We start from the raw sequence: 26655 nt of genomic DNA on the forward strand, positions 1-26655 counted from the left end.
CCGTGGTCCCCAAGACCTCCAGTCAAAAGGATGGACATACAGAAACTTAACGTCATGATTGATGATCACAAAGTGGATGAACTTAAGGTAGTCTACTATCTTGGCAGCAAAAGAACCAATGATGGACGGAGCAAGGAAGCTTAGAGCAGCAGGTAATAGAGATTCTCATGAAAGTACAGTGAAAACCAATGTTAGTATGTTACAAGATTCTCATAAAAGCAAAAAATTCAGAAATTGAAGGTGGAATAGATGTACTACGTCACTCTGAACATCATATAGTCACAGATATGGATAATGTAAATGTAGGCAGATATAAAATATCAGCGCATGTAAGTAGACACGCTATGGAGAGAGAAGGAGTTGCTATACATGTCAAAATATTTTACAGTGAAAAAAATTTATAAACTAAAATATTTTGTGTAGAGCAACGTATAGACACATGTATGTGAGAGCTAAAAACTAAATAATGGTACTTTTATAATTGTATCTATTTCCAGATCCCAATTGAGAAATATTCAGCTGTTTTGAAAAACTTCGATTCTTTGTTGTGCTATCTGTCAGACAGAGGAATCAAATTATTGTTTCTGAGGATTTCAATGTAGATTTTCTGAAAGAGTTCGATAGGAAGTTTGATATTGAAATATTACTTGGTTCTTTCAATTTGACGTCAGTTACTGATTTTCCTACTCGGAGAGCAGCACATTGTTAGATAATGCTTTTATAGACCAAGATAAATTTAATCAAATAAAACCTTTTCATGTTAAGAATGGTCTGTCTGATAACGATGCACAGCTGGTTACAGCATATGGCATTGCTCCATACAGTAATGCAAAACAGTCCTCTAAAATAGTGAAGTTATGTTACTGAAAGTTTGTAAGTATGTGCATTGTGTCTGAGATTAGCACATCCGATAACAAAATTAAAACAATTAGGAATATTGTTAAAAGAGGAACAGGGCAACCGGGAGCACGTGGAGAATGTATTTCTATCACATCCAATGAAAAATCTGTTAACAAAAAGTCAGAAGCAAAAAAAAATTAATAAAGATTTTTTTAAGTGTTGTAGATAAAATAGGATCCAGCCATTCATTAGAAAAGCAAGGTAGTCTATGGAAGAGGCAACACCTATACAATTTAATAAAACTGCAATTCAATCCACTTGTCCTACTGAAATAAGAAAAAAATCATACAAAAGTAAAAGCCCACAAGGAATTTATGGCATTTACAGCAGAGTACTAAAAGCTTGTTCCTAACAGATAAGTAGGATTCTCAGTCACATATGTTATAGCTCACTGAAAAAGGGCTTTCTTCCACATATATTTAAATATACTGTTGTTAAACCATTGCATAAAAAAAGGGATAGCTCTGATGATAACAATTACTGTTCAATCTCACTTCTGATAACTTCATCCAAAATTCTTGATAAAATAATGTATTCAAGAGTAGCGTCACGTATTTGTAAAAATGAAGTACTAACAAAATGTCAGTTTGGTTTTCAAAAACGCTTTTAAGCAGTAAATCCTATATATGCTTTAACTTATCAAATATTAAATGCTTTTAATAACCGAAAATCACCCACTGGGATATTTTGTGATCTCTCAAACGCTTTTTACTGTGTGAATCATGAAATTGTTTTAGATAAGCTTAAGTACTGTGGTATGAGTGGGACAATGTACTAAAGAACTAATTCATATTTAACTAGACGAATGCAGAAGGTTGAATTTAACAGTATAATTCTCTGCAAAAATCAGCAGAGTCCTCCAACTGGGGAAGTATCAAGAATGATGTCCCACAGGTTTCAGTCTTGGGTCCATTATTGTTCTTAATATATACTAATGACTTGCCACTCTATATTCATGAAGATGCAAATCTAGTTCTTCTTGCCGATGAGTATAGTAATAACACAAAACAAACAAGAATCAGCTGAAATAATTGTAAATAATGTCTTTCAGAAAATTATTAAGTGGTTCTCTGCTAATGGACTCTCACTAATGTTTGAGAAAATACAGTATATATAATTCTGTACAGCAAATGGCGTAACACCATTGATAAAATACACTTAGAACAAAATTGTGTTGTAGAGGCAGAATATTCAAAATTTCTGCATGTGAGCACTGATGTGAAACTGAATTGGAAGAGCCGCATTGATGATCTGTTGAAATGGTTAGGTTCAGCTACTTATGCTATTAGGGTTATTGCGAATTTTGGTGATAAACATCTCAGTAAATTAGCCTACTTGGCCTATTTTGATTCACTGCTTCCATATGGTGTAATATTTTGGGGTATTTCATCATTAAGAGAAAAAGTATTCATCGCACAAAAGCGTGTAATCAGAATAATACCTAGAGCCCACACAAAACCACCTTGCAGACATTTATTTAAGGAACTCGGGTTATTCGCATTACCATCGCAGTACATATATTCAGTTATGAAATTTGTTACTAATAACCCATCCAAATTAAAAAATGATAGCGATGTCCATTGCTGCAAGACTAGAAGAAAGGATGACCTCCACTATTCTGAGTTAAACCTGGGTCTGTCACAGAAAGCGGTGAATTACGCTGCCACAAAAATCTTTGGTCATTTGTCAAATAGCATAAAAAGTCTGGCAGATAGCCAACCAACATTTAAAAACACATTAAAAGAATTTCTGAATGACAGGTTCTTCTAGTCAATAGATGAATTTTTAGATATGAAGAATAAATACGAAGAAATAACTGTAAAAAATAATTATTTTGTGTATAGAAAACTTATGTTAAACTGAAACGTTTCACATTATTATGAAATATCGTATTCATGATCTATGCATCAAGTATTAAGGTAACATAACGTACAAGCAGGCTAGTAGCGGCAAAGGGCATTTCTGGCCAAGTCAGATCTACTAGCTTCAAAAGTAGGCCTTAATCTAAGAAATTTTTGAGAATGTACGTTTGGAGCACAGCATTGTACGGTAGTGAGACATGAACTGTTGGAAACCAGAACAGAAGAGAATCGATGCATTTGAGATGTAGTGCTACAGACGAATGTTGATAATTAGGTGGACTGATAAGGTAAGGAATGAGGAGGATCTGTGGAGGATCACAAGGAATGGAATATGTGGAAAACACTGGCTAGAAGACGGGACAGAATGATAGGACATATGTTACGGCATCAGAGAATGACTGCCGTTGTTTTACAGGGAGCTGTAGAGGGTAAAAACTGTAGAGGAAGACAGACATTGGAATACATCCAACGAATAACGACGTAAGTTGCAATTTCTACTCTGAGAAGGAAAGGCTAACACAGAAGACAAATTCATGGCGGGCAGCATCAAAATAGTCTGAAGACAAATGACTCAAAAAAAAATCGTTCTATCCCTACTTCAACACACGGTCTCACTCGCTAGTGTCAACAGTATGACTGGAAAGACATATGGGGAGTGACTGTGGTTCTCCGTTTCGAGGTCCAGCAAGCGTCAACTGACAGGGAAAGGTTCCGCTGCATGTTGCCTCATTGTGATGATATCACCTCCCCTCCCCTTACTGCCGTTATCCACTCCAGTCCCTCCTCTGTATCTATGTTTCTCAATTGTGGGCTAAGTTCACAAACCTCAGAATTTTGGCCTCAAATTGCTTTGCCCACACCCTGGTTCCTTTTACCGACTGTAGGTCCGTCACTGGCACCATATATAGCCTCATCGACGTTTTTCCTCAAATTTCTGCACTGTCCCGTTATGACTGACTGAATATTATAACTTCATGGTCTGAGACACATCTTTTACTTTGTCTCCAGACTTCTATTAGTACGTACAAGCAATTCTCCACCTTTTTCGGAGCTCTTGGATGCTCAGTCTTTGCTTCCTACCAATAACCCCACCAGTACGACCATCCAAAAACACAATGCTATTCTGACCTTCAGCGTGTCTCAGTTCAGAATGTAGCACAAGCATGACATACCATCATTTCTTCACATCAGTTTACTCTGTCGCTCTATGCTGCTCATTCTCTGTTTCCTTTGGCATACTGCAAAACATTTACAGCTTATTCCGTATTATCTGACACCAAATACTCGTCCCTTTAAAAAGAGAAAAAGAAAAAAAAAGCTCGTCTTCATCTGCATTTAGTAACGTTACGTCGGTTCCAAGTTACATTTCCTTAAAGTGAGACATCATTCAACTTCAGTAACTTAAACCGCACGAACAATATTCAAGCATTAATATCTGTGACCGTTGCCTGCAATATTCCGCTTCCGCTTTAAATCCCGAGCGTTGGTAGGGGTAGAGCGATTGGCTGAGTCTGAATTACATTAACTTTCTTAAAACATGTTATTGTGGACCAAATGTGCATAAAACTTCGGTCGCTGATGATCGCACTTTATGTCCTTTTAGACTGGCACACAATTATTATAACTGTATTACACATTAAAACTTTAAACAATTACTTTCAAAAGTGAATATTAGAAAACGATACTTTAGTTTTGAAATAAAACATTTGAAAGGAACCAATAACCTTTGCATTCAAAACTCTACAATTTAATAAAGCAACTTAAACTTTATCCTACAGTAAGTTTCAACGATTTTTGCTTTAAGCACACCGTAAAAGACTACCTGCGTCACATTAACTTACGAAGACCACAAAACATAGCAGGTGATACCAACACAAGTCTGTAATCAATGGACAGTTTCACACTTTAGAAAAGAACAATAGCACTAAATTTTAATGACCATTCAGGAGTACATAATCTGAGATAGAACATAGCTCCTTTTTTAATTAAACAGTCTTGATTGCAACTTGTTCTTTTATTTATTAACATCGCATTTCGCCTTTCTGTGGCATCTTCAGGATATCTTCAAAATTTCCGTTTACAAACTGCTAAAAAACAATAAAACGAATGAGTTCCCGACTGAAGTACACGTCAAATCAGATGGACTTCCCGAGACGTTCCCTTATCTAACACTTAAAAAATCAAATATGGCTCGTGCTGTATTCAACCTTTTGGCTCATCTGATTTGATACGCACTTCAATCTAGCATAGACCCGTTTTATAGTTTTGTTAAATGTTGGAGAAAGGAAGTTTTGAGATAACCTGAAAATTTCCCGCGAATGGGAAACGTGTTGTTAATAAAAGAACAAGTTGCAACCAAGATTTTAATTCAAATATTCTTCATACACTTGGTGTGCCAGACTTCGTAATGGAATGGAACAAACTGTACAAACGTAACTTCCTTTTTTTTTATAAACAGCTGGTGGTGTCCTGGTCTCTGCTTCATCGTTACCAAGTCCACTGGAATTTGCGTCAGTCTATGTAAGCCCACAGAAATACGTTAGGATATTGGTTCTTCCGCCCTAAGCAGCTCAGTATTAGACATTTGCATAAAGAGTCTCCTTGATCCGACAACCACAGTTATTGTTTCAACTTCATTCATTCTATCCACTGCCGTGGTCTAAGACAAGCGTATTAATAACTCTTTCAACAAATGGACCTGAACTACTTGCTTATATCGTACGATCCTCATTACACAATAGGCTCTGGCTCTGAGCACTATGGGACTTAATATCTGAGGTCATCAGGCCCCTAGACTTAGAGCTACTTAAACCTAACTAACCTAAGGACGACACACACATCCATGCCCGAGGCAGGATTCGAACCTGCGACCATAGCAGCAGCGCGGTTCCCGACTGAAGCGCCTAGAACCGCTCGGCTGCAAAGGCCGGCATTACACAATAGCACTTAGCAATAATGTTCTCTCTCAAAAATAACGTCGAACGACAGTAATATTGTCGAAAGACAGTACCTACAGCAATTACTCCATCAACACAACAGCTACATTTTACTACACCTGTCTGTCCTCCAGAAACAAGTTACGTGAAGGCTGCGTGTTGGAAGCCACTATCTCTCTCACGCACACCGTGCGAGCCGTAACCGCTCTGTCCAGGGTAGGCTTTAGATAACAAGCAACTGCGCTGGAAACCTGCATTGTGCTTACGGCAACCAACGTACGTCCCGCAGTGCCCGTCGGCATAACTTTTACATACCCTGCCACGCCAGCCGGAGTGACCGAGCGGTTCTAGGCGCTACAGTCTGGTACCACGTGACTGCTATGGTCCCATGGTGCTCAGAGCCATTTGAGCCACTATGGGACTTAACATCTGAGGTCATCAGTTCCCTAGAACTTCGAACTACTTAAACCTAACTAACCGAAGGACATCACACACATCCATGCCCGAGGCAGGATTCGAACCTGCGACCGTAGAGGTTGTGCGGTTCTAGACTGAAGCGCCTAGAACCGCTCGGCCACACCGTATGTCCCATAGTGCTCAGAGCCATTTGAACCATCTTACAGAGAAGGTGATGCTGAGCTTTGTGTAGGTCACTTCGTTGTAGAGACAGCAGTCTCTGGACTCTCACATCTCTAATGGCTGACTCATTTGTGAAAGCTATGACTTGCAGCTGTTAGTTGTCAAACATCAGCATGACCGCTGTGCGCCCACAGGAGTGATACAGCGTTATTCTCCCTGATGTCACACCTTTTCACCGTAAGGGAGCTACTGTCACTTCTCGCAAGATACTCAAGTCAGCTGTACTTGGTGGTCCACCTGAAAAAAATTGTGGTGGCAGCAATGTGACGTGAGCCACAATGTGTGCTGTTGCTGTCTCCGATTCTCTAAATAAAAATTTTGAATGCTTCCCTTATGCTCCAGCTCACACACAAGATTCTATTACTTAAAACATTAACGATGAACCAGGAGCGATACGTGACCCAACTCGCGTTGGCTCCTGTGGCCTGCATGCCAAAGGCATGGTGCATGAGGTACTATGACCTTCAGTCAGCATCAGATTCTTAAATAAAGAGTCCCTCCCTCCATGTAGCCTACTAATAACAAGACAGCGGTAATTGTTTGAACATCATAATCGTTAAACAGGTTCAAGTCACGCACAAATGATAGGACCGAGTGACGAGGTAGCTACACTCCTGGAAATTGAAATAAGAACACCGTGAATTCATTGTCCCAGGAAGAGGAAACTTTATTGACACATTCCTGGGGTCAGATACATCACATGATCACACTGACAGAACCACAGGCACATAGACACAGGCAAAGGAGCATGCACAATGTCGGCACTAGTACAGCGTATATCCACCTCTCGCAGCAATGCAGGCTGCTATTCTCCCATGGAGACGATCGTAGAGATGCTGGATGTAGTCCTGTGGAACGGATTGCCATGCCATTTCCACCTGGCGCCTCAGTTGGACCAGCGTTCGTGCTGGACGTGCAGACCGCGTGAGACGACGCTTCATCCAGTCCCAAACATGCTCAATGGGGGACAGATCCGGAGATCTTGCTGGCCAGGGTAGTTGACTTACACCTTCTAGAGCACGTTGGGTGGCACGGGATACATGCGGACGTGCATTGTCCTGTTGGAACAGCAAGTTCCCTTGCCGGTCTAGGAATGGTAGAACGATGGGTTCGATGACGGTTTGGATGTACCGTGCACTATTCAGTGTCCCCTCGACGATCACCAGTGGTGTACGGCCAGTGTAGGAGATCGCTCCCCACACCATGATGCCGGGTGTTGGCCCTGTGTGCCTCGGTCGTATGCAGTCCTGATTGTAGCGCTCACCTGCACGGCGCCAAACACGCATACGACCATCATTGGCACCAAGGCAGAAGCGACTCTCATCGCTGAAGACGACACGTCTCCATTCGTCCCTCCATTCACGCCTGTCGCGACACCACTGGAGGCGGGCTGCACGATGTTGGGGCGTGAGCGGAAGACGGCCTAACGGTGTGCGGGACCGTAGCCCAGCTTCATTTAGACGGTTGCGAATGGTCCTCGCCGATACCCCAGGAGCAACAGTGTCCCTAATTTGCTGGGAAGTGGCGGTGCGGTCCCCTACGGCACTGCGTAGGATCCTACGGTCTTGGCGTGCATCCGTGCGTCGCTGCGGTCCGGTCCCAGGTCGACGGGCACGTGCACCTTCCGCCGACCACTGGCGACAACATCGATGTACTGTGGAGACCTCACGCCCCACGTGTTGAGCAATTCGGCGGTACGTCCACCCGGCCTCCCGCATGCCCACTATACGCCCTCGCTTAAAGTCCGTCAACTGCACATACGGTTCACGTCCACTCTGTCGCGGCATGCTACCAGTGTTAAAGACTGCGTTGGAGCTCCTTATGCCACGGCAAACTGGCTGACACTGACGGCGGCGGTGCACAAATGCTGCGCAGCTAGCGCCATTCGACGGCCAACACCGCGGTTCCTGGTGTGTCCGCTGTGCCGTGCGTGTGATCATTGCTTGTACAGCCCTCTCGCAGTGTCCGGAGCAAGTATGGTGGGTCTGACACACCGGTGTCAATGTGTTCTTTTTTCCATTTCCAGGAGTGTATTTAAACATTCAGCATTGTATATCAATTAAACAATAAACATGTGATACATTTTTCAACATAGCACGTGTACATTAATTCCACCGTTTCGGGTTATGGTGTCAGATTAGTGGATGAACACGGTGGAAGTCTTCCCTGAGGCAGGCAACCAGAAACTGCCCATGCGAAGAATGGGAATTCCCCTCTAACTCTTGTTGACAGAAGCACATATTAGTACAATGATGACCTATGAAACTGATAGTAGGAAGGGAAGCAGTTAACGGTATCTTTATCGTTGTGCATATACAGAATAACAGAAAGTAAATGTGATTGTTTGTAGATAATATGAGGATATGAAGGTTGCGAAATATGGTACAAAGCGGTATCACCTCTGGCAGTAACAGTGGCTTTTTCTCGACTGAACAACTAGAGAAACTCAATTCGGAGGTCGTCATTCCATTGTGCTTCAACTCTGAGCCGTAGTTTATCAATCGGAATGTCTTGCTACTCGTGGCGTATCTCTCTCTTGGCAATGCAGGACGAGGTACAAACAGTGAATGAGAAGAACGGAGAACATGCTGATCAGGTCAACTATTGAATGTCCCCTGTATTGAGACGCGTCAGTACAGCAAGGGCACATTCTGACACAATATTATTGAAAGGTAGTATCATGGAGACTTGGATTATAGGGCACAGTCAAAAATGTAACTGCTGCTTTCCTAATTACTGGCCGTAGGTACTAGATGGATCTTGTTGTATACCCAATGTCACCCCACATCATTGTACTAGATGGTGGGTCCGTCTGACAATGCAGAATGCGATCAGCTGATGTTCTTTCTTCTCATATCCTTTACATGTGGTATGCCTAACCTGGGGACGAGGAGAACCTAGTGGTGACATGAAGTAGTGGCTGCGTCGGTTGTGTTTATCCGGTAGCTGTATTATCTAGGCTAGGAGGTCACTACTGTTCCTTCGGTGGTAGCGTGCTTTATGGGCTAACGAAGGGGTTTCCTTTGATGGTTGTACAATACCAAAACTATAAATGATTCTAACAGAATACCTGAATACTCTGCGGTGTTGGCCTTCAGAACCACCTCATTCTAAGGCGACGGCGAGATTCTAGAAAGATAAGCGAAGACAGACAAAAAAGCTAACCAGTGGATCTACCTCATCGTTCAGAACTGTTTCAGTGACATCCTTGCAGATAAGATGAGATGTGGGGAGATGCAAGTAAAAACCGCTCTACCTTATGGCGGCGGTTTCAGATATCTTCCTATAAAATGATGCTGGACAACTGGTGTTATTGACAAAGAATGATGATTCCATAAAGTGTTGCATTCTTCAAAGACATTCATAAATCGGAGAAAAATTGTAATGCTGGCTGCTTCCTTGTAGACAACCAAAGACTCTCCTGGAAGGAGCGAAGAACGCTTTCCTAGAACTCATGCATCAAAACAGCCTGTGGCTTTGATGTAGATGGCAACAGACTCTCCCTGGCCGGGTGCAGTATGCCGAGAAAGGCACTCCTGGAACTCTTGTCTACCTCGTTGTCAGACTCCTTCTATGAAGAGTCTAAAAGTCTGCAGTGACAATCTGTGTGGTAACTCGCTGTGAAACACAACAATTTATGTCGAAGAAGATGTATGCTCACAAAACGTCACCTATTAGAAGTCGGCGGGACTCTGTCTGTCAAGGACAAAGGGGAACGACAGCAAGTTCCTGCCTGCAGGACAAAGACCTACAATGTGTCTGTGGTCCAGTATTCATCCGCAGACTTGCTCCAACTTGTTGATCGCCGTTCATGCATTCTTACTGGCTTCCATTAAAATAAACGACGGTGCTTGGTTCTATAGCTGGTCTTGACACAGCAAGCCTCATTCCGCCTTAGTATGAAATTGCATTTTGGAAGCGTTATCATTATTATTATTATAATCTTGTCTGTGACTTGAGCTTTCACTTATTGGAATTTATTTGTGATGCAGGGAATTTGTTAAGACTGCTTGGGCTCTGGCATCAGTGCTGCTTACCAATCGTTGTTAGAACCATTCATTCTGGAGACAGTTGGCTTCCACAGCTGCCTGTTTGTATGATTATCTGCGCAAGCATTACAGTCCTATTTCTACGAAGCGCAGCCGTGGCCTCTAATATGTTGATCCGTCATGGACTGGGGACATCGGCTGGTTATGTAATTGTCAATATCAATGAAATTCTAACAGCCGTGTAACTGAGATGATATTTTACTTTATTTTGGCGTCTAATAGTTTCGGCATTCCACAGTGCCATCATCATGACCCATATGCATCTCTCCAAATAAACGACAGTGTCACATAGAGCCATATATCTCTCGATGTTGTGATTTGAACCGTTTCACTAGTGCTTCATTCGAAGACCTGATAGCAACTCAGCACATCTGCAGTCCAAGAACTTGGTCATTTTTTTTTTTTTCCTGTACAGATTTTACCCTCTCCGCCTTCCTCTAGAAGCATGTAAGTCATTCCCTGATGTCTTAAAAGATGTCCTATCATTCTGCCTCTTCTCCTTCTCAGAATGTTTCACACACTCCTTTCCACTCCGATTCTATGCAGAAATTTTTCAGTTCTTACCTTATCAGTGCACCTAATTTTCAAATTTCGTTATAGCACGTCTCAAATGTTTCGATTCCCTTCTGCCCCGGTTTTCCCACAGTCGGTGTTTCACTGCCGTACAATGATGTGCTCCATACTTACATTTTCATAAGTCTCTTCCTCATATTAAGGCCTATGTTTGATACTAGCAGCATTCTCTTTGGCAGCAATGCCGTGTTGGCCACTGCTATTCTGCTTTTCACGTCCTAATTTCTTCATCCGTCACGGGTTATTTTGTTGCCTAAGTAGAAGAATTCCTTAAATTCTTCTACTTTGTGACCATCAATCCCGTCGATAAGTTTCTCACTGTTCTCATTTCTCTACTTCTCATTACTTCTGTCTTTCTTAGATTTACTCTCAATTCATATTCTATACTCATTAGACTTTGCATTCTATTCAGTAGATCACGTAATTCTCCTTAACTTTCACTCAGGATAGCAATGGCATCAACAAATCGTATCATTGATACACTTTCACCTTGTATTTTCATTCCATTGCTGAAACTTTCCTTTATTTCTACCAGTGCTTCGTCGATGTACAGATAGAACAGTAGGAGCGAAAGACTATACCTCTGTCTTACACCCTTTCTGATCTGAGCACTCCGTTATTGGTCGACCACTAAGATTATTCCCTCTTGGCACATGGACATATTGCACATTACCCGTCTCTTCTTACAGCTTACCCCAATTTTTGTCAGGATTTAGAACGTCTTGCAACATTTTATATTGTCGAACGCTTTTTCGAGGTTGACAAAATCTATGAGTGTGTCTTGATTTTTCTTGAGTTTGGCCTTCATCAATAACCGCAAAGTCCGAATTGCCGCGCTGGTGCTTCTATCCAGGGTTTTTCACATAATCATCTTCCCTTTGTCAGTCTCTTCTCGGAGTCAGAATGGAAGTTATTCCAGAATCTTTCGTCAATGGAGAGATCATTATAACATGTTTTCAATTACAGGTCACATGTCCTATGGATACAAGTTATGCGTCTTTAATGTAGTGGTTTCCTGTGCCTTCTGCATTCTTGGCAAAGATTGAGGCTGACTTCTTATGCCGGAAGTCTTCGGCCGCCAATGATGATTATTAGTCAAAATTTATACGGTGGCGGGTTTCGAATCCGTGACCGAGAGCTTTTGATTATTAATCAGTTTTCTTAATCTCATTTGGTTCACTTTTGTTCGTTGCATATGCTCTGGTATGGACGTTCGCAAGACACGTCGTTGACCCTTTAAGTGTGTTTCTTTTCTTTTATTACAGCCCCTAGACGACAGGTGCATTTGGAGAGTAAGTATCCACCGCTCATTGTCTCTGCTTATTGTCGTGTGAGTCAAATGCCATCTTTGTGCAGGTATTATCGCTTGTTGTTCTTCAATGGATGTGACGTCCTCAAACCTGTCAAGGTGTACTGCAGCGACGTGACCCAACCCATCAGGACTCGCAGCAGTGGCAGCGCCCTGGCATCCAGACGCGCTCCTGGTCAGCTTATTGGAGCAGGACAGTGAGATCTTATTGTCGGCTGAAAACATCCAATTTTATGAGTTACGAAAATAACAGCAAATAGTTAGCTCTCTACTCACACACAGATTTTCATCACAGGGATTATATTACAAATTGGCAATATAACTAGGTGGAAAAATCCGACATGACTTACGATGAATTGTGTGCGAGGTCAGCTTTCAGTTTACGACTCACTGTGCAGTGTAGAGCGAATATTTCAGTCTGTAAGTCTATGAATGGAGAAACTTTGCCACCATTTTACTTCTAAAATTACAAGTAAAAACTAAACACTTGTTCTCATGTGCCATTGAATCATACTTTAGTCAATTTCCACCTCCAAACACTTCACGCAGACCTTCCTGGAACACTCCAAACAAATCGGAACACCACGCAGTTGACATGGATACTTGTTTTACTCTTCAGACGAGGAGGGCAAAAGGTGCACGTTTGTCGATTTTCGAATTCTTCTTTCGGTGTCTGAGGCTCATCTCGCAAGTGAAGACATCTGTCTCACGTAACACACGTTGTACAGAAGGCCCATCTTTCCCCGCCACGGAGAAACAGTAGCATGCAGTAAAAACGCGGCACGCAAACACATTGGTACGTCTGCGAGATCTCTTAGGGCTAATAGTAACGAAACAAAGAGCAGCAACAATGCAAAAACGCTGGCACGTGTCGCTTGACACCCAAAAGGAAGGTGCATGGAAGAGTCCATTTGGCTTTGCAGGGGTGTGAGAAATATCTCGACACAAAAATTAGTAGCGGTCTGAGAGGCGGTCGATAGTAGTTAAAGGTTAAGTAAAAAACTAACTCCAAAACCATATTGATTTTTAACTTTCAGAAAGCAAAAATAGAACTTACGTGCTTCTCACACACTTGGTACAATACATTTCCCTCTGTTCTTAGAGTAGGATTGCCATCAATCCACTGTCGTAGTAAATAAGCTTTACTGTTCTTCTCCTTCGGCACTGTGGTAATATGGTCTCCTCCTGCGCACACTTCAGAAATCACGAAGAACTGTACACTAGTTACTGAATTATAGGTAGCTGACAATGGAACTTTTTCATTCTTGGAAATGTCATTGTTGCCGCCAGCGGCTTCGTTTGTTACACAATGCAAACCGTACAGACTTTTATGACGTGATGGTCGACCGCATGATTGTTGATCGTTATTTAGTTTTTCTTAAGCTGCCGAGAGAAATATTTTTATAGTACACGAACCGCTCATTGCTGATTGCTATATTCGCCTCATTTTTAGGCGCCCTTTTATGGATTTGTAAATAAGACCGAAAAGTAATTTCTACACAAACAGAGCAATAAAAGAGAAATTTGATCAGGTCTTACTCTTCTTCTTAAACTATTGTGGTGAAATACTCGTATTTCAAGAATCATTGCTGCAAAAGTAAAATATATCCATAAATTCGCAAAAGTTATTTATAAATGCAATAACCCCTTAAACATTCATTTATATGCACTATCATGTTAATATGCAAAAATCCTAGCTCTAACGATGATTCTGCTCTCTGTGTGAAATCTGGTGACCCATCCATTCATCTACAGCACTCCACCATTATAAACTTGTTCGCTGTACAGATGGCGCTATCCACTGTGTTGGACAGACTGAACAGATGGCTGTCTTGTGTTACAGCTGTCTATAGGGACATTGCAGGGTATCTCCATAAGAAAAATGTACACGTAGACGATTCCGAACTATGGATCAGTATGGTGACAACGGAAACTAATCTACTGCCAATAAGTTTGAGAGAAATACATGCTGAATACTATGCTTACAGGAAGGCTTTATTTTCTAAATTTTGTACTGGTTTAACATAAAGGAAAAACCTGTCATGTGCATCCTGTGTATGATTACTGAATAAAAGTAAACCAGAATGTGTTTAATTTCATACCTTTCATTATATTGCATGTCCTAAATCTACTGTTACCAGTATTTTCCCTGCAACCATACAACAGCAAATAATTAAGTCGTTTAACTAAATGATCTGTAGATGCCCCATTGCACGCCAGTTCAAAATGATCCAAATGGCTCTGAGCACTCTGGGACTTAACATCTGTAGTCGTCCCCTAGAACTTAGAACTACTTAAACCTAACTAATCTAAGGACATCACACACATCCATGCCCAAGGCAGGATTCGAACCTGCGACCGTAGCGGTCACGCGGTTCCAGATTGAAGCGCCTAGAACCGCACGGCCCCACCGGCCGGCTGCATGCCAGTACCTGACATAGCATCATGGCAGGGGCATATTTTTCACTACATTCTTTAAAAACCCATTGCACGCCAATACCTGACTTAGTAGGTATCATGTCAAGGTGGATGAAGCCTCTAGTCTTTGTTTTAAGTGACTGGTGGCTGGCTCTGAGCACTATGCGACTTAACTTCTGAGGTCATTAGTCGCCTAGAACTTAGAACTAATTAAACCTAACTAACCTAAGGACATCACACACATCCATGCCCGAGGCAGGATTCGAACCTGTGACCGTAGTGGTCGCTCGGCTCCAGACTGTAGCGCCTAGAACCGCACGGCCACTCCGGCCGGCAGTGGCTGGTGCTGTGACACCATGCAAGAAGACTGGAAGGACAGTGACATGATCCTTCGCGACAACATACGTGCAATAATTGTAGATCTATCCAACTGCAGCAAGGAAAATGATCTCAGGTCGCTTCTAACACATCCAGATGGAGTCCGCTTTGAGCATATACACCACGTGATCAAAAGTATCCTGACACCAGACTGTAAATGACTTACAAGTTCGTGGCGCCTCCATCGGTAATGCTGGAATTCAATATGGTGTTGGCCCACCCTTTGCCTTGATGACAGTTTCCACTCTCTCAGGCATACGTTCAGTTAGATGCTGGAAGGTTTCTTTGGGAATGGGAGCCCATTCTTCACGGAGTGCTGCACTGAGGAGAGGTATCGGTGTCGGTCGGTGGAGCCTGGCACGAAGTCGTCGTTCCAAAATATCCCAGAGGTGTTCTATAGGATTCAGGTCAAGGACTCTGTGCAGGCCAGTTCATTACAGGAACATTATTGTCGTCTAACTACTCCGCCACAGGCCTTGTATTATGAACTGCTGTCCATCGTGTTGAAAGATGGAGTCGCCATCCCCGGATTGCTCTTCAACGGTGGGAAGCAAGAAGGTGCTTAAAGCATCAGTGTAGGCCCGTGCTGTGATAGTGCCACGCAAAACAACAAGGAGTGCAAGCCCCCTCCATGAAACATGACTACTGAGGTCGCTGGTATGGAGTACCTGGCAGTAGATGCCAGCACAATTCACCTAATATGAAATACGTATTTTTTTTGGAGGTGTCCGGATAATTTTGATCACATAGTGTATGTGTATTTTCAAAACACTCTTTCAGCCCAAATACCAGCTGTTACAGCCCACGTTTCAGGATTATATGTTTTGACATACACGACATTCAGTGAGAGCAGTGATATCCCTCCACCAGAAAAATAATGCCAAACAATGCGTTCATATCTGACGACGTTGCTGTGGAAAACCAAGATCAAATTCGACGATATTTCTGTTTTGGTAGCCATATGGTTGTTGAGTCGAGGGACATGAAAGGGAAGCAGTGGTTGGGAAGGGAGTAAGACAGGGTTGTAGCCTCTCCCCGATGTTGTTCAATCTGTATATTGAGCAAGCAGTAAAGGAAACAAAAGAAAAATTTGGAGTAGGTATTAAAATTCATGGAGAAGAAATAAAAACTTTGAGGTTCACCGATGACATTGTAATTCTGTCAGAGACAGCAAAGGACTTGGACGAGCAGTTGAATGGAATGGACAGTGTCTTGAAAGGAGGATATAAGATGAACATCAACAAAAGCAAAACAAGGATAATGGAATGTAATCTAATTAAATCGGGTGATGCTGAGGGAATTAGATTAGGAAATGAGACACTTAAAGTAGTAAAGGAGTTTTGCTATTTGGGGAGCAAAATAACTGATGATGGTCGAAGTAGAGAGGATATAAAATGTAGACTGGCAATGGCAAGGAAAGCGTTTCTGAAGAAGAGAAATTTGTTAACATCGAGTATAGATTTAAGTGTCAGGAACTCATTTCTGAAAGTATTTGTATGGAGTGTAGCCATGTATGGAAGTGAAACATGGACGATAAATAGTTTGGACAAGAAGAAAATAGAAGCTTTCGAAATGTGGTGCTACAGAAGAATGCTGAAGATTAGATGGGTAGATCACATAACTAATGAGGAAGTATTGAATAGGATTGGGGAGAAGAGAAGTTTGTGGCACAACTTGACCAGAAGAAGGGATCGGTTGGTAGGACATGTTCTGAGGCATCAAGGGATCACCAATTTAGTATTGGAGGGCAGCGTGGAGGGCAAAAATCGTAGAGGGAGACCAAGAGATGAATACACTAAGCAGATTCAGAAGGATGTAGGTTGCAGTAGGTACTGGGAGATGAAAAAGCTTGCACAGGATAGAGTAGCATGGAGAGCTGCATCAAACCAGTCACAGGACTGAAGACCACAACAACAACAATGGCTGTTGATGTAATTTACCTGAGTCAGACTATTCTACACTCCCTAACTAGCTGGTGAGGGATAATGCAAACCTAATTATAGGATTCAAAACAGGACAGTCTGATACTTTTACCATGCTCATGTAGGAAACGATATGTCGTTCAATCCTCGGATATTTCATACCCCGACTCCGAGCACATTATCTTGTAATTACAGTAGATGTCTCCAGAAATGTCGTATGTTATGTTAGGTGTTTGATTATTACTAGACTATAAATATAAAGTAAAATCACACTGCACAACTACAAGGGACAGTCCTTCACTCACGACAGAACTGGAATCCAGCAATGACATATGTCAAATATCGTGACATCACCGCAGAAGAACCTTCTAAGACGCTCCCTATGAATCATCGTCACCAGGAAAGGGAGGAATGTCCTGATTTCATTGGCTCAGTAATCTGACAGTCACATCACCCGTAATTTATTCTAGTAACTCGAAACATCACTTGTAACAACCGAAAAGCGGATCTGGATTATATCTCCACCTATTATTCCATGGAACGTGAACATTAACGTGCACCTTTCTGATCGTGATCACAGTTTACCTTGATGTTAACTAGTAGCTGCGATGTTCTAACCCTTTATTCAAATGTACAAGTGTACTTCAACTTCAGTGATGTACATGCTGCATAGGGCCGATGTGCGCAAAGGCGACACACAAGGGCAACGAGTATACCACATCCAGTTCGGTTTGTTATCAGCAGTCTCGTACAACCCGCCAGCAGGTAGCCACTATCAGCCGCTCGGCGCGACGCCGCTAGCTCTGCCAGTCTCCTGCGCGACACGGAGCGACATGGCGACACCAGCAAACGGAGCCATCACCATCAGCTTCCCTCAGGGGGCGCTGAGGGGGCGCAAGCTGAGGACACCTTCCGGCCGCCCCTACTGCAGCTTCCAGGGCATTCCCTACGCCAAGCCACCTGTTGGCCCTCTGAGGTTTATGGTAAGGTGAAACTACATTTATATCTGCATGACTACTGTGCAATTCACACTTAACTGCCTGGCAGTGCCATCTTCGACACACGTTCAGACTATTCCTCCACCGTTCCTCTCCCTAACAGTTCATGGGAAGAGTGAACACTTAAATCTTTGTACACAAGCTTTGATTTCTCTTATTTTGTCATGATGATCTTTCTCCTTCTGCAGGCGGGCGGCAGCAAAATGTTTTCGCATTCGGAGTAGAAAGTTGGACACTGAAATTTCGTGAAAAGAAAACTTACACCAACGAAGAGCGCCTTGGTTCTAACGATTGCCACCCCGACTCGTGTATCGTACGTGCGGTAGTCTTCTCCCTATGTAGCAGTAATACAAAACGAGCCGCCCTCCTTTGAACTTTTTCGATGTCCTCCGTCAAGCCTATCTATTAAGAGACCCAAACAGAAAATCCGTACTCAAGCAGAGGACGAACAAGCGTAGTGTAGGAAATCTCTGTAGTAATAACGTGGCATCTTCTAAGTATTCTGCCAATAGAATGTGGTCTTTGGGTTGCCTTCCGCACCATCAATGTGACCGTTCCAACCTACGTTTTAATTGCAATTCTCAGGTGTTTAGTTGAACTGACAGCCATTAAATTGGTATGATTTATTGTGTAATTGAAATTTAACGGATATCTTTTGGTACTCGTGTGGATGACCTCACACTTTTCCTTACTGAGGAACTATTGCCACTTTTCGCACCATGCAGATACCATGTCCAAATCATTTTGCAATTGGTTCCGACGTTCGGATGACTCTGTTAGGCTGTTAGTGACACCCTTACCCGCCGTGTCGGAGTGGTTCTAGGTGCTTTATTCCGGAACCGCGCTGCTGCTAAGGTCGCAGGTTCGAATCCTGCCTCGGTCATGGATGTGTGTGATGTCTTTAGGTTAGTTAGGTTCAAGTAGTTCTAAGTCTAAGGGACTGATGGCCTCAGATGTTAAGTCCCATAGTGTTTGGAGCCATTTGAATTCGACCACCCTCATCTTTAAACAATCTAAGAAGGCTGCTGACATTGTCTCGTAATCCGATTGTGTACATTAGGCACAGCAGAGGGCTTATAACACTTCCCTGGGGGACGCCGGATGTCACTTCTGTTTTACTCGATGATAACGGCTCCGTTATGTACAGGGTGCCACTTAATTACCGTTACGGACTTCGAGGATGGGTTTCTTACATCAAAAGGAGAAAAGGTTTCCAGTCAACATGGGCTCTAAAAAGCATCCCGTAAGAGCCATAAACATCAGTTCATCTTCGACACAGTCAACTACATCTCTTCAACGGCAAGCTCTTTGCTTTCCATATTTTTGGAGGTGACCAAAACAAGAAAAAGTGGCCAGTAAGCATGAATTCTAAAATGCACATCTTAAGAAATATGAGAGTCCATGTAGCAGAGATGTGTATCACAGCAGTGATGATGAGCAGAGCTCTTATAGAACGTATGTTCGTCTGACAGTTTTTCTTGTTTTGGTCTACCGAGCACCTCCCAAAACATGGAAAGCTAGTAATTTGCAGTAGAATAGATGTGCATCTCAGCAATGGAGGTGGACAATCGCTAGTAGCTCTTAAGGTATGCCCTTTATAGTCCACGTTGAAAGGGATTTCTTTTCTTGTTCTGATATAAGGAAACTGCCCATACAGTCTATAAAGGGAATTTAGTTACTGCCCATATAGAAAGCTTTTCGCAACTGAACAACAGTTTAAATTGACTGTGCTAAGAATTCAATTTATCGTAGTCCTCAGCTTAAGTGGCAGCATTAAGGCTTATATTACTCAACAATGCGTCGCTTATAGCGGGAACATATTTTCAATGTCTCATTACTATCTCGCAATGTGGTTATGAAAAGTGATCGCGTAAAATGTATTTTTGTAGAGATGTAACTGATTCTTAATAACGACGTAAAATTGATTAACGCTCAAAAACAATAGAGTTATACGGAAAAACTGAGAGTCCAGCAAAGAGTACTAAAAAAGTAAATTAAACAAAGGTTGGGTGGCGGTCAAGCTTCGGAATGAGGGGGACGTTACCCACGGGAGCGGAATTCGAATAGAAGTAGGCGAAGTGTACTCGTAGTAATTACACCGCCAGCGTTCGTCATAAATGAACCATTAGGCAACGATTTCCACACCAATAAAAAGAATAATAATAATTCGGTGTGGTTCAACGGCCTGCTGCAAGTCTTTTAGTTGAACGACGCCTCGGTGGCTTGCGAGGCTCTAGCCCGTCCTTTGCACCGTACCCGCTGAAAGGAGCGCTGCTCCACAACGTAAAATTCGAGCCACGTGTCCATAACTGAGACGTGAAGGTTAAGTTAAATACAGGCAGAAAATTCTGGGATGCGATGGGAATTCTATTTCGCGACCTTGTTTTTTCAAGGCACTCCGTTTAATAGACCATTAGGCTCGGGTTACAGGGAATAAAACGATATACTTCCTCTGCAAAAACATAGCAGCGTGTTTTGGACACAGTAGATCCCAAAGTCAGCAACGCGTCGCCAATAATGTGTATCCTATATAGGAAATTCAGTTTTAAAAGATGCCACAGTACACGATGGAGATGTTTGAAAAACCAAACAAGAAGAGAAGGTCAACTATGGTGATTCAAACGACCTACGGATTAAACAGAAGAGACGTTGATTCCAAATTTTAACTAAGAATACCTGCAGGCTAAATGATAGTGTGCGATAGATATTTTTGCATGCAATTATTTGACCTCTAGCTTGCATAATGTTTAGGCCCCACAGCTTAAGGTCGTGTACTAACACAGTATTTTAAAATTTCTTCTCCGTGATACATGCAATACAGAAGCGCACTAAGCGCATATTAACGTAGCCTGAAATTCTGTGTGAAGCAAAAGAACAGCTGGAAATAATATTACAGTTGGGAGTGCTACATAAGATATTCGAGAAGATAAGTTACTTACCGAGAGTAGGAATTTAAACAGAGACTAAGGAAAGTAGTTTCGCGACGTTTTCAGACTTAAATGTCATTTACCAGAAATTTCAACATATTTAAAATAATTCTTCTACATTAGTAGCGAAGAACTAAACTGGTAAAAATTTAACAAAGATGCTTATTTTACTCATTCGTGCGCACTTATTTTTGAATATTGTTCGTACTGTACCCCATTCAAAACCAATTTCCTGTCTTCTTTTCCACAATCGTAACAGTCAGAAGATGCTATTTATAGAATAATTTCATTACAAAGGTTGTTTCAAAGTCATTGTTCTTCCTCTCTAAACATATGTATTGTTTCCACCTAAAGCGTCCATGTTTTTAAATAACAATCATTGCGTAAGTGATTTTAATAGTGAAAAACATTTTGCAAATAATTTATATATTTTTCATATATCACAAACTCTTCAAACTATATAGAAATACTCATGTACAACTACTTATTAGTAATCAGATTATACTACTTTATTGAATACGTTTCTACAAATTCTTTGTTAAGAGTAAGGAAGTGAGATGAAGCGCAACGAAAGTATGGTAGAAAAAGTTGGCCTCGAGTTGTTAGTAACAAATATTCGATCTCCCTTCAGAACTAGCCACGAAATCGTCACCGACCTCTGTGACCGAGCGGTTCTAGGCGCTTCAGTCTGGAACCTCGCTGCTCCTACGGTCGCAGGTTCGAATCCTTTCTCGGGCGTGGATGTGTGTGATGTCCTTAGGCTGTTAGGTTTACGTAGTTCTAAGTCTAGGGGACTTTGAACCTCAGATGTTAAGTCCCATGGTGCTCAGAGCCACTTAAACCATTTAAACGAAATCGTCGGCAAGTGACGCAATTAGAATTCTCGCTTCACAGCATTGTTAGAACTCAACTCAGTTGTCAGTTTACCACTCAGACATCCTCGATCGATTTATGAGTAAGTTAACCAATAAGCTGTTCTATCCCACTTTGACTCCACATACGTAACAGCCTCCATTAAAGAAACGAAATTAAAAGTGCTGGAGCGTTTTTGGCAATAATACCACAGTGACACCTGTCTACAATTTAGCCTCTTCATTAGCTTTGATCGAATGGTTCAATAACGACTTCTCGTAACACCTGCGTGAAGGACGGGGAACGATTCGTAAATCTTTGACAGATGATTGATAGTCGAAATAAGTTACGTAATGATACATCCGTTTTGTTCAAACAGCTCTAAAGGCACACAGCGTGAGATGGCGAGTTGGTTAAGACATTGGACTCGCACACGAAAGGGCCGGGTTTCAAATCTCCGTCCGGCCACACACATTTAGTTATTCTATGGGTCGCTACATCCCTTAGGGAAAATTTATGAAAGGCTCTTTGGAAAAATTGCGACGGGTTTATCTCACTTGTATGCTTGAATCCTACACCTTTAAGCCTATCTTCTAACAAATGAATGGATAAAATGTGTGGGGTTATACTGTGTCTGTATCTTCACGTTACAGTGTCCTTCCAGCATGTAACCACGCCTCGATGGGCTAAAATGGCGATAAAATATCCGTCTCTGCCTGTGCAGGAGTCACGAAATGTGCGTGCCACTGGTTGTGGACTCCGTGACATATCGACGCTTGGATCTGTTCTGGCGGCCAAAGCGGCTAACAACCGCTCGCGACAAGTGAGAAATTCGAGTTTTACTTCCGATCTGGCACAAATTTTCATGTGTCACAAATAGCTCACGCCAGTCTGGAATAGCGATATGCGAATCCATTTCGTACTACCTTGACACAACATACATGTGAGCGGTCACTGTGATCCTATCTGCGTCATCCAACGCATTCTCATATGCGACGAAGCTTAGTTCACGGAGTGCGTTTCCGGACCCCTTATAATATATGTTACTCGTTATAAAACGGTTTAGGGACTGTTCTAAGCCATAATGAAATCAGTCTGTGTTGACTTCTACCTTACCCACTCTACCTAACCACTTGAAAGTGATAATTTGAAAACGAATATTCATGGGTGAACTACATCAGTGAAGCCCGGTTTCTGTGTAGTGTGGAAGTCTGAGATGACAGATTTAGCAGTGCAGTACTTGATCGAAAACTTTTGGAATTTGAAACACTACTGGACACCAGACTACATTCTATTATCTAGTCTCACCGTAAATCCTTTGGTTTTTGTTTACCTATTTTGTTGCAATAGTTGTTTTACTGTTGCACATTTATCGCATCCCTTTCTACGACACTACATTATTATCAAATGCAAGGTCTAGTGCCATCTTCAGTGTTTCACATTTCAAGTATTTCAAGAGTAAAAGTGTGAACCTGGGAAGCCAAGCATGACGGAAGCGGTGGCTCAGTATGCGATCATCACCGAAAGGAGATCTTTCACACGTGCAGCAATATGGGGTGGAGTGCCATCCTGTATAAAAATAGTACCTTCCAGCAGGTGTTATAGAACTTCCTGATCATTTTCTTAACAACAAATTTTTCATAAGACCTTCACTCGTTTTAATTCTTTTCTTATGGCGATAGGACCGTATAGGTACCGTGACGGATTCTCCATTCTGATAGCGAAGATTCACTAACAATGACAAAGTTGACAAGACGCGATTGCTGGCGCATCTAATTCCCTTTCTCACTACAGCTCATTTTATAAATGATGCTCATGCGGCGTTACTGACATGTTGCTGTCCAGCGCCATCTGTCAGTCGGTTTTCGTACTCATTTTTTGTTTCAATAAAACTCAATGTCATTTCTCTTCCTACAGTATTCCGTGAATTATTACGTTTTCAGTTTGGGTCATTATGCATACAAGGCTCAACCGTTGGTTACCTTCAGGCACCGGTCAACCTTAATGGCTGAAAGCCCTATAGATTAAGGAATTTTGTAGTGCGGTTTGTAGCTCGCAAAATCGATGGTCCTTCCTGCCCTCGTGGGCCTTAGTATTCTCGAACCCTTTGGGACGAAGACGGTGGTTGGGAGAACTCAAGCAAGATTGTAAGTGCGAAAGAGCGAGATAATTCCAAGTACCTTCCCGGGCTCGGACATGGAATTCTACTCAGGCACATTCCTGTTTTTCGCGACCAGTTTTCTGGACTACTGAACGTGGAATAGCTCGTCAAAGGGCGAGACTGGAGAGTAGAGGACGGATCCATTAGCTGGCTAGAGATGGTGTTTTAATTAAGGAGAAGGACATGGCGAGGTTTAACAAAAACATACAATTTCCATTCGTTTTCTTGGAAACTTGAGTGTTCTGGTTTTGTGAGACCCTGTCCTTTATTTTATTTATTTCACCTGATGTCATTATGGCTATCTGCCCCTCTCTTACATCGGACAAGGGTTTCAAAGAAACAGTACCACTTTTACTTCACAGTTACCTAATGAATAACAGTTATAATTTGCAAGTAGTATTAAAATTGTTTGAGTCTCTGTAGTAACAATATAAGTATACAAAATTGGAAGTACTTCTGCTACTGCTGCTGCAGCTATCATTAATATTGATAGTAGTAATAGTAGTAATAATGACAATAATAATAATAATAACAAAATAACAGTAATGACAGCGCAGATATAAAAAGAATCTATGGTGTAAAAACGGTTGTTTTATGTTATAGTGAGTTCTAAGGAAAATAAAGGTGACTGCGCAAGCTAAGAATACTGGGAAACGAGGAAGATCGTGCTGGAAAGAAGGGTGTTCAAGGATAACGAGAGCGTACAGGGAAGTGGTAATCATTACTACTGATTTGCTAGATATATCATTAACTGTTATCTGAAGCTGGGGATGTTATTCAGTTCTGTAACATAATGAGGGAGATTATTCCACAGTCGGGTTTCCGCTACTAAGAATGACTTCCAGGAAGTGGCTGAAGGGTGGAGTGGAACAGAAAGGATCTTGCTCTGGTGGGAACGGATGTGTCTGCCATATTGTTCAGATAAAAACGTTAAGGTAGAGGAGAAATGTCAGGGTACTGTTCGTTGATGAGACAGTAGGGAAGCCAGAGGGCATGGAAATGTCTGCGATTGTCTGCACGCAGCCAAGGTACCTCTGCATATGATGGTCAAATATGATTAAAAAATGTCGAACGTCACACATATAATGAACACACGCATTCTTAACCAGTTCCACGCTCCATGAGCTTTCCTGAGAAAGGCCTTGCAGAATAACATCGCTGTGGTTAATAATTGGAAGTATAAGCATTTGTACAAGTTTCTGTTTTAGGTAAAATGCGGAGAGTTTTTCTATTTTAGGAGGGCATGGGCAGATGGTCATGTCTTCTTGCACATTGAAGTTACGTACCCAGTCCGATTCAGACTTTCATCTATTATTACTCCTATATACTTTGCTAAAGGAGAAAAGTTGATATTTGTCCCATTTAGGTTTAAAGATGGTTCGGATTAAGTAAATTTTATCCATAGTGGATGCTGTCGAACTCCGTGACTGTTCCTTTATAGGGTGTAGAAAAATATCCGCTACCAGTCACAATAAAGGTTATTTATATAAATAGCCGGCTGATGTGGCCGTGCGGTTCTAGGCTTCAGTCTGGAACCGCGTGACCGCTACGGTGGCAAGTTCGAATCCTGCCTCGGGCATGGATGTGTGTGATGTCCTTAGGTTAGTTAGGTTTAAGTAGTTCTATGTTCTAGGGGACTGACGACCATAGATGTTAAGTCCCATAGTGCTCAGAGCCATTTGAACCATTTATATAAATAACCTTTATTGTGAGTGGTAGCGGATATTTTTCTACTACCCTATGGTTGGGATTTCCAATAATTACCATTAATGAGGCTAGAATGATCAACCAGAATCGCTTTGGTTTTGTATGGGTTTACCTTTGATGTTATATCTTGCTCCCATTTTAGTAGTGCACACAGATCGGAACTGAGATTCCCGATTGCTGTCTTCACGTTTATTGATTTTGTACTTAATACAACTTTACGTAATCAGAGTACTACTGGTATTTGCAGTAGGATAAAACTGATAACGCATGATTGACGTATAGTGAAAACAGTACAGGACCTAATATCGAACCCTGGGAGACGCTTGATACTACTTGCCTTCATTGTGGCATTATGTTGCTGACGAAACGCCAGGAATGAGCGAAACCAGTGCACTGAACTTAGCGAGAAAATTTGGCTGCTATGTTTGGCAAGTAAAATATTAAAGTAGACAGTTTCAGAAGCTTTTCTGAAGTCTAAGAAGCACATGGTAGTCGCCTGTTGTGCGTCCATGCCAAAGTTTAGGTCATCTGTTACCTTCCATTAGGCAATTGTGCTGCGATACTTATGGAAACCTGATTGGTATTCATCTAGTAGGTTGTTTGTGGCTAGGTAATTTGTTGGCTGGTAGTGTTAGTGTAAATAGGTCGGTTACCAAAGGACGCTGTCGCAATGTCCTTTAGTTGTAGTGGATTGGGTAGCTCCTATCTCTAGGTCTCAGGGAAAGCACCTGTGATTAAGGAGTTGTTGGAGGTATCTGTAATAGTGGGCAGCACAGGGTGAATAACAAGCGTCACCATTTTGTCTATCATGCGATCGTGTCCAGTAGATGCTGATCTGATACGCATTATGGCTTTTTTGACAGTTCAATTTTTCTTGGCTACAATCGTTTATCTCCATGAAATAATCAGTGAATCTCTGTTTCATTTGCGGTTTAGTTGTTGTTGTAGGTAATGTGAAGTACCGGTTCAGTTCTTCACCAGGGATAATGTATGGACACTGAATTGTCTTATTATTTTGTTGTGT

The 26655-nt window shown here is 42.0% G+C and overlaps 1 protein-coding gene across 1 annotated transcript in view; it reads left to right on the plus strand.

Annotated features, from left to right (window-relative positions):
• The first annotated feature begins 17811 nt into the window (after positions 1–17811).
• LOC124595627 (juvenile hormone esterase-like) overlaps positions 17812–26655 on the plus strand; it is an 81295-nt gene continuing 72451 nt past the window's right edge. The window contains exon 1 of the mRNA XM_047134450.1: positions 17812–17969. Within this exon, the coding sequence (XP_046990406.1) occupies positions 17820–17969 (150 nt within the window). The 5' untranslated portion in view covers positions 17812–17819. The remainder of the gene's footprint in view (positions 17970–26655) is intronic.

This window comes from Schistocerca americana, chromosome 2, assembly GCF_021461395.2.
Source record: "Schistocerca americana isolate TAMUIC-IGC-003095 chromosome 2, iqSchAmer2.1, whole genome shotgun sequence".
Lineage (NCBI taxonomy): Eukaryota > Metazoa > Arthropoda > Insecta > Orthoptera > Acrididae > Schistocerca > Schistocerca americana.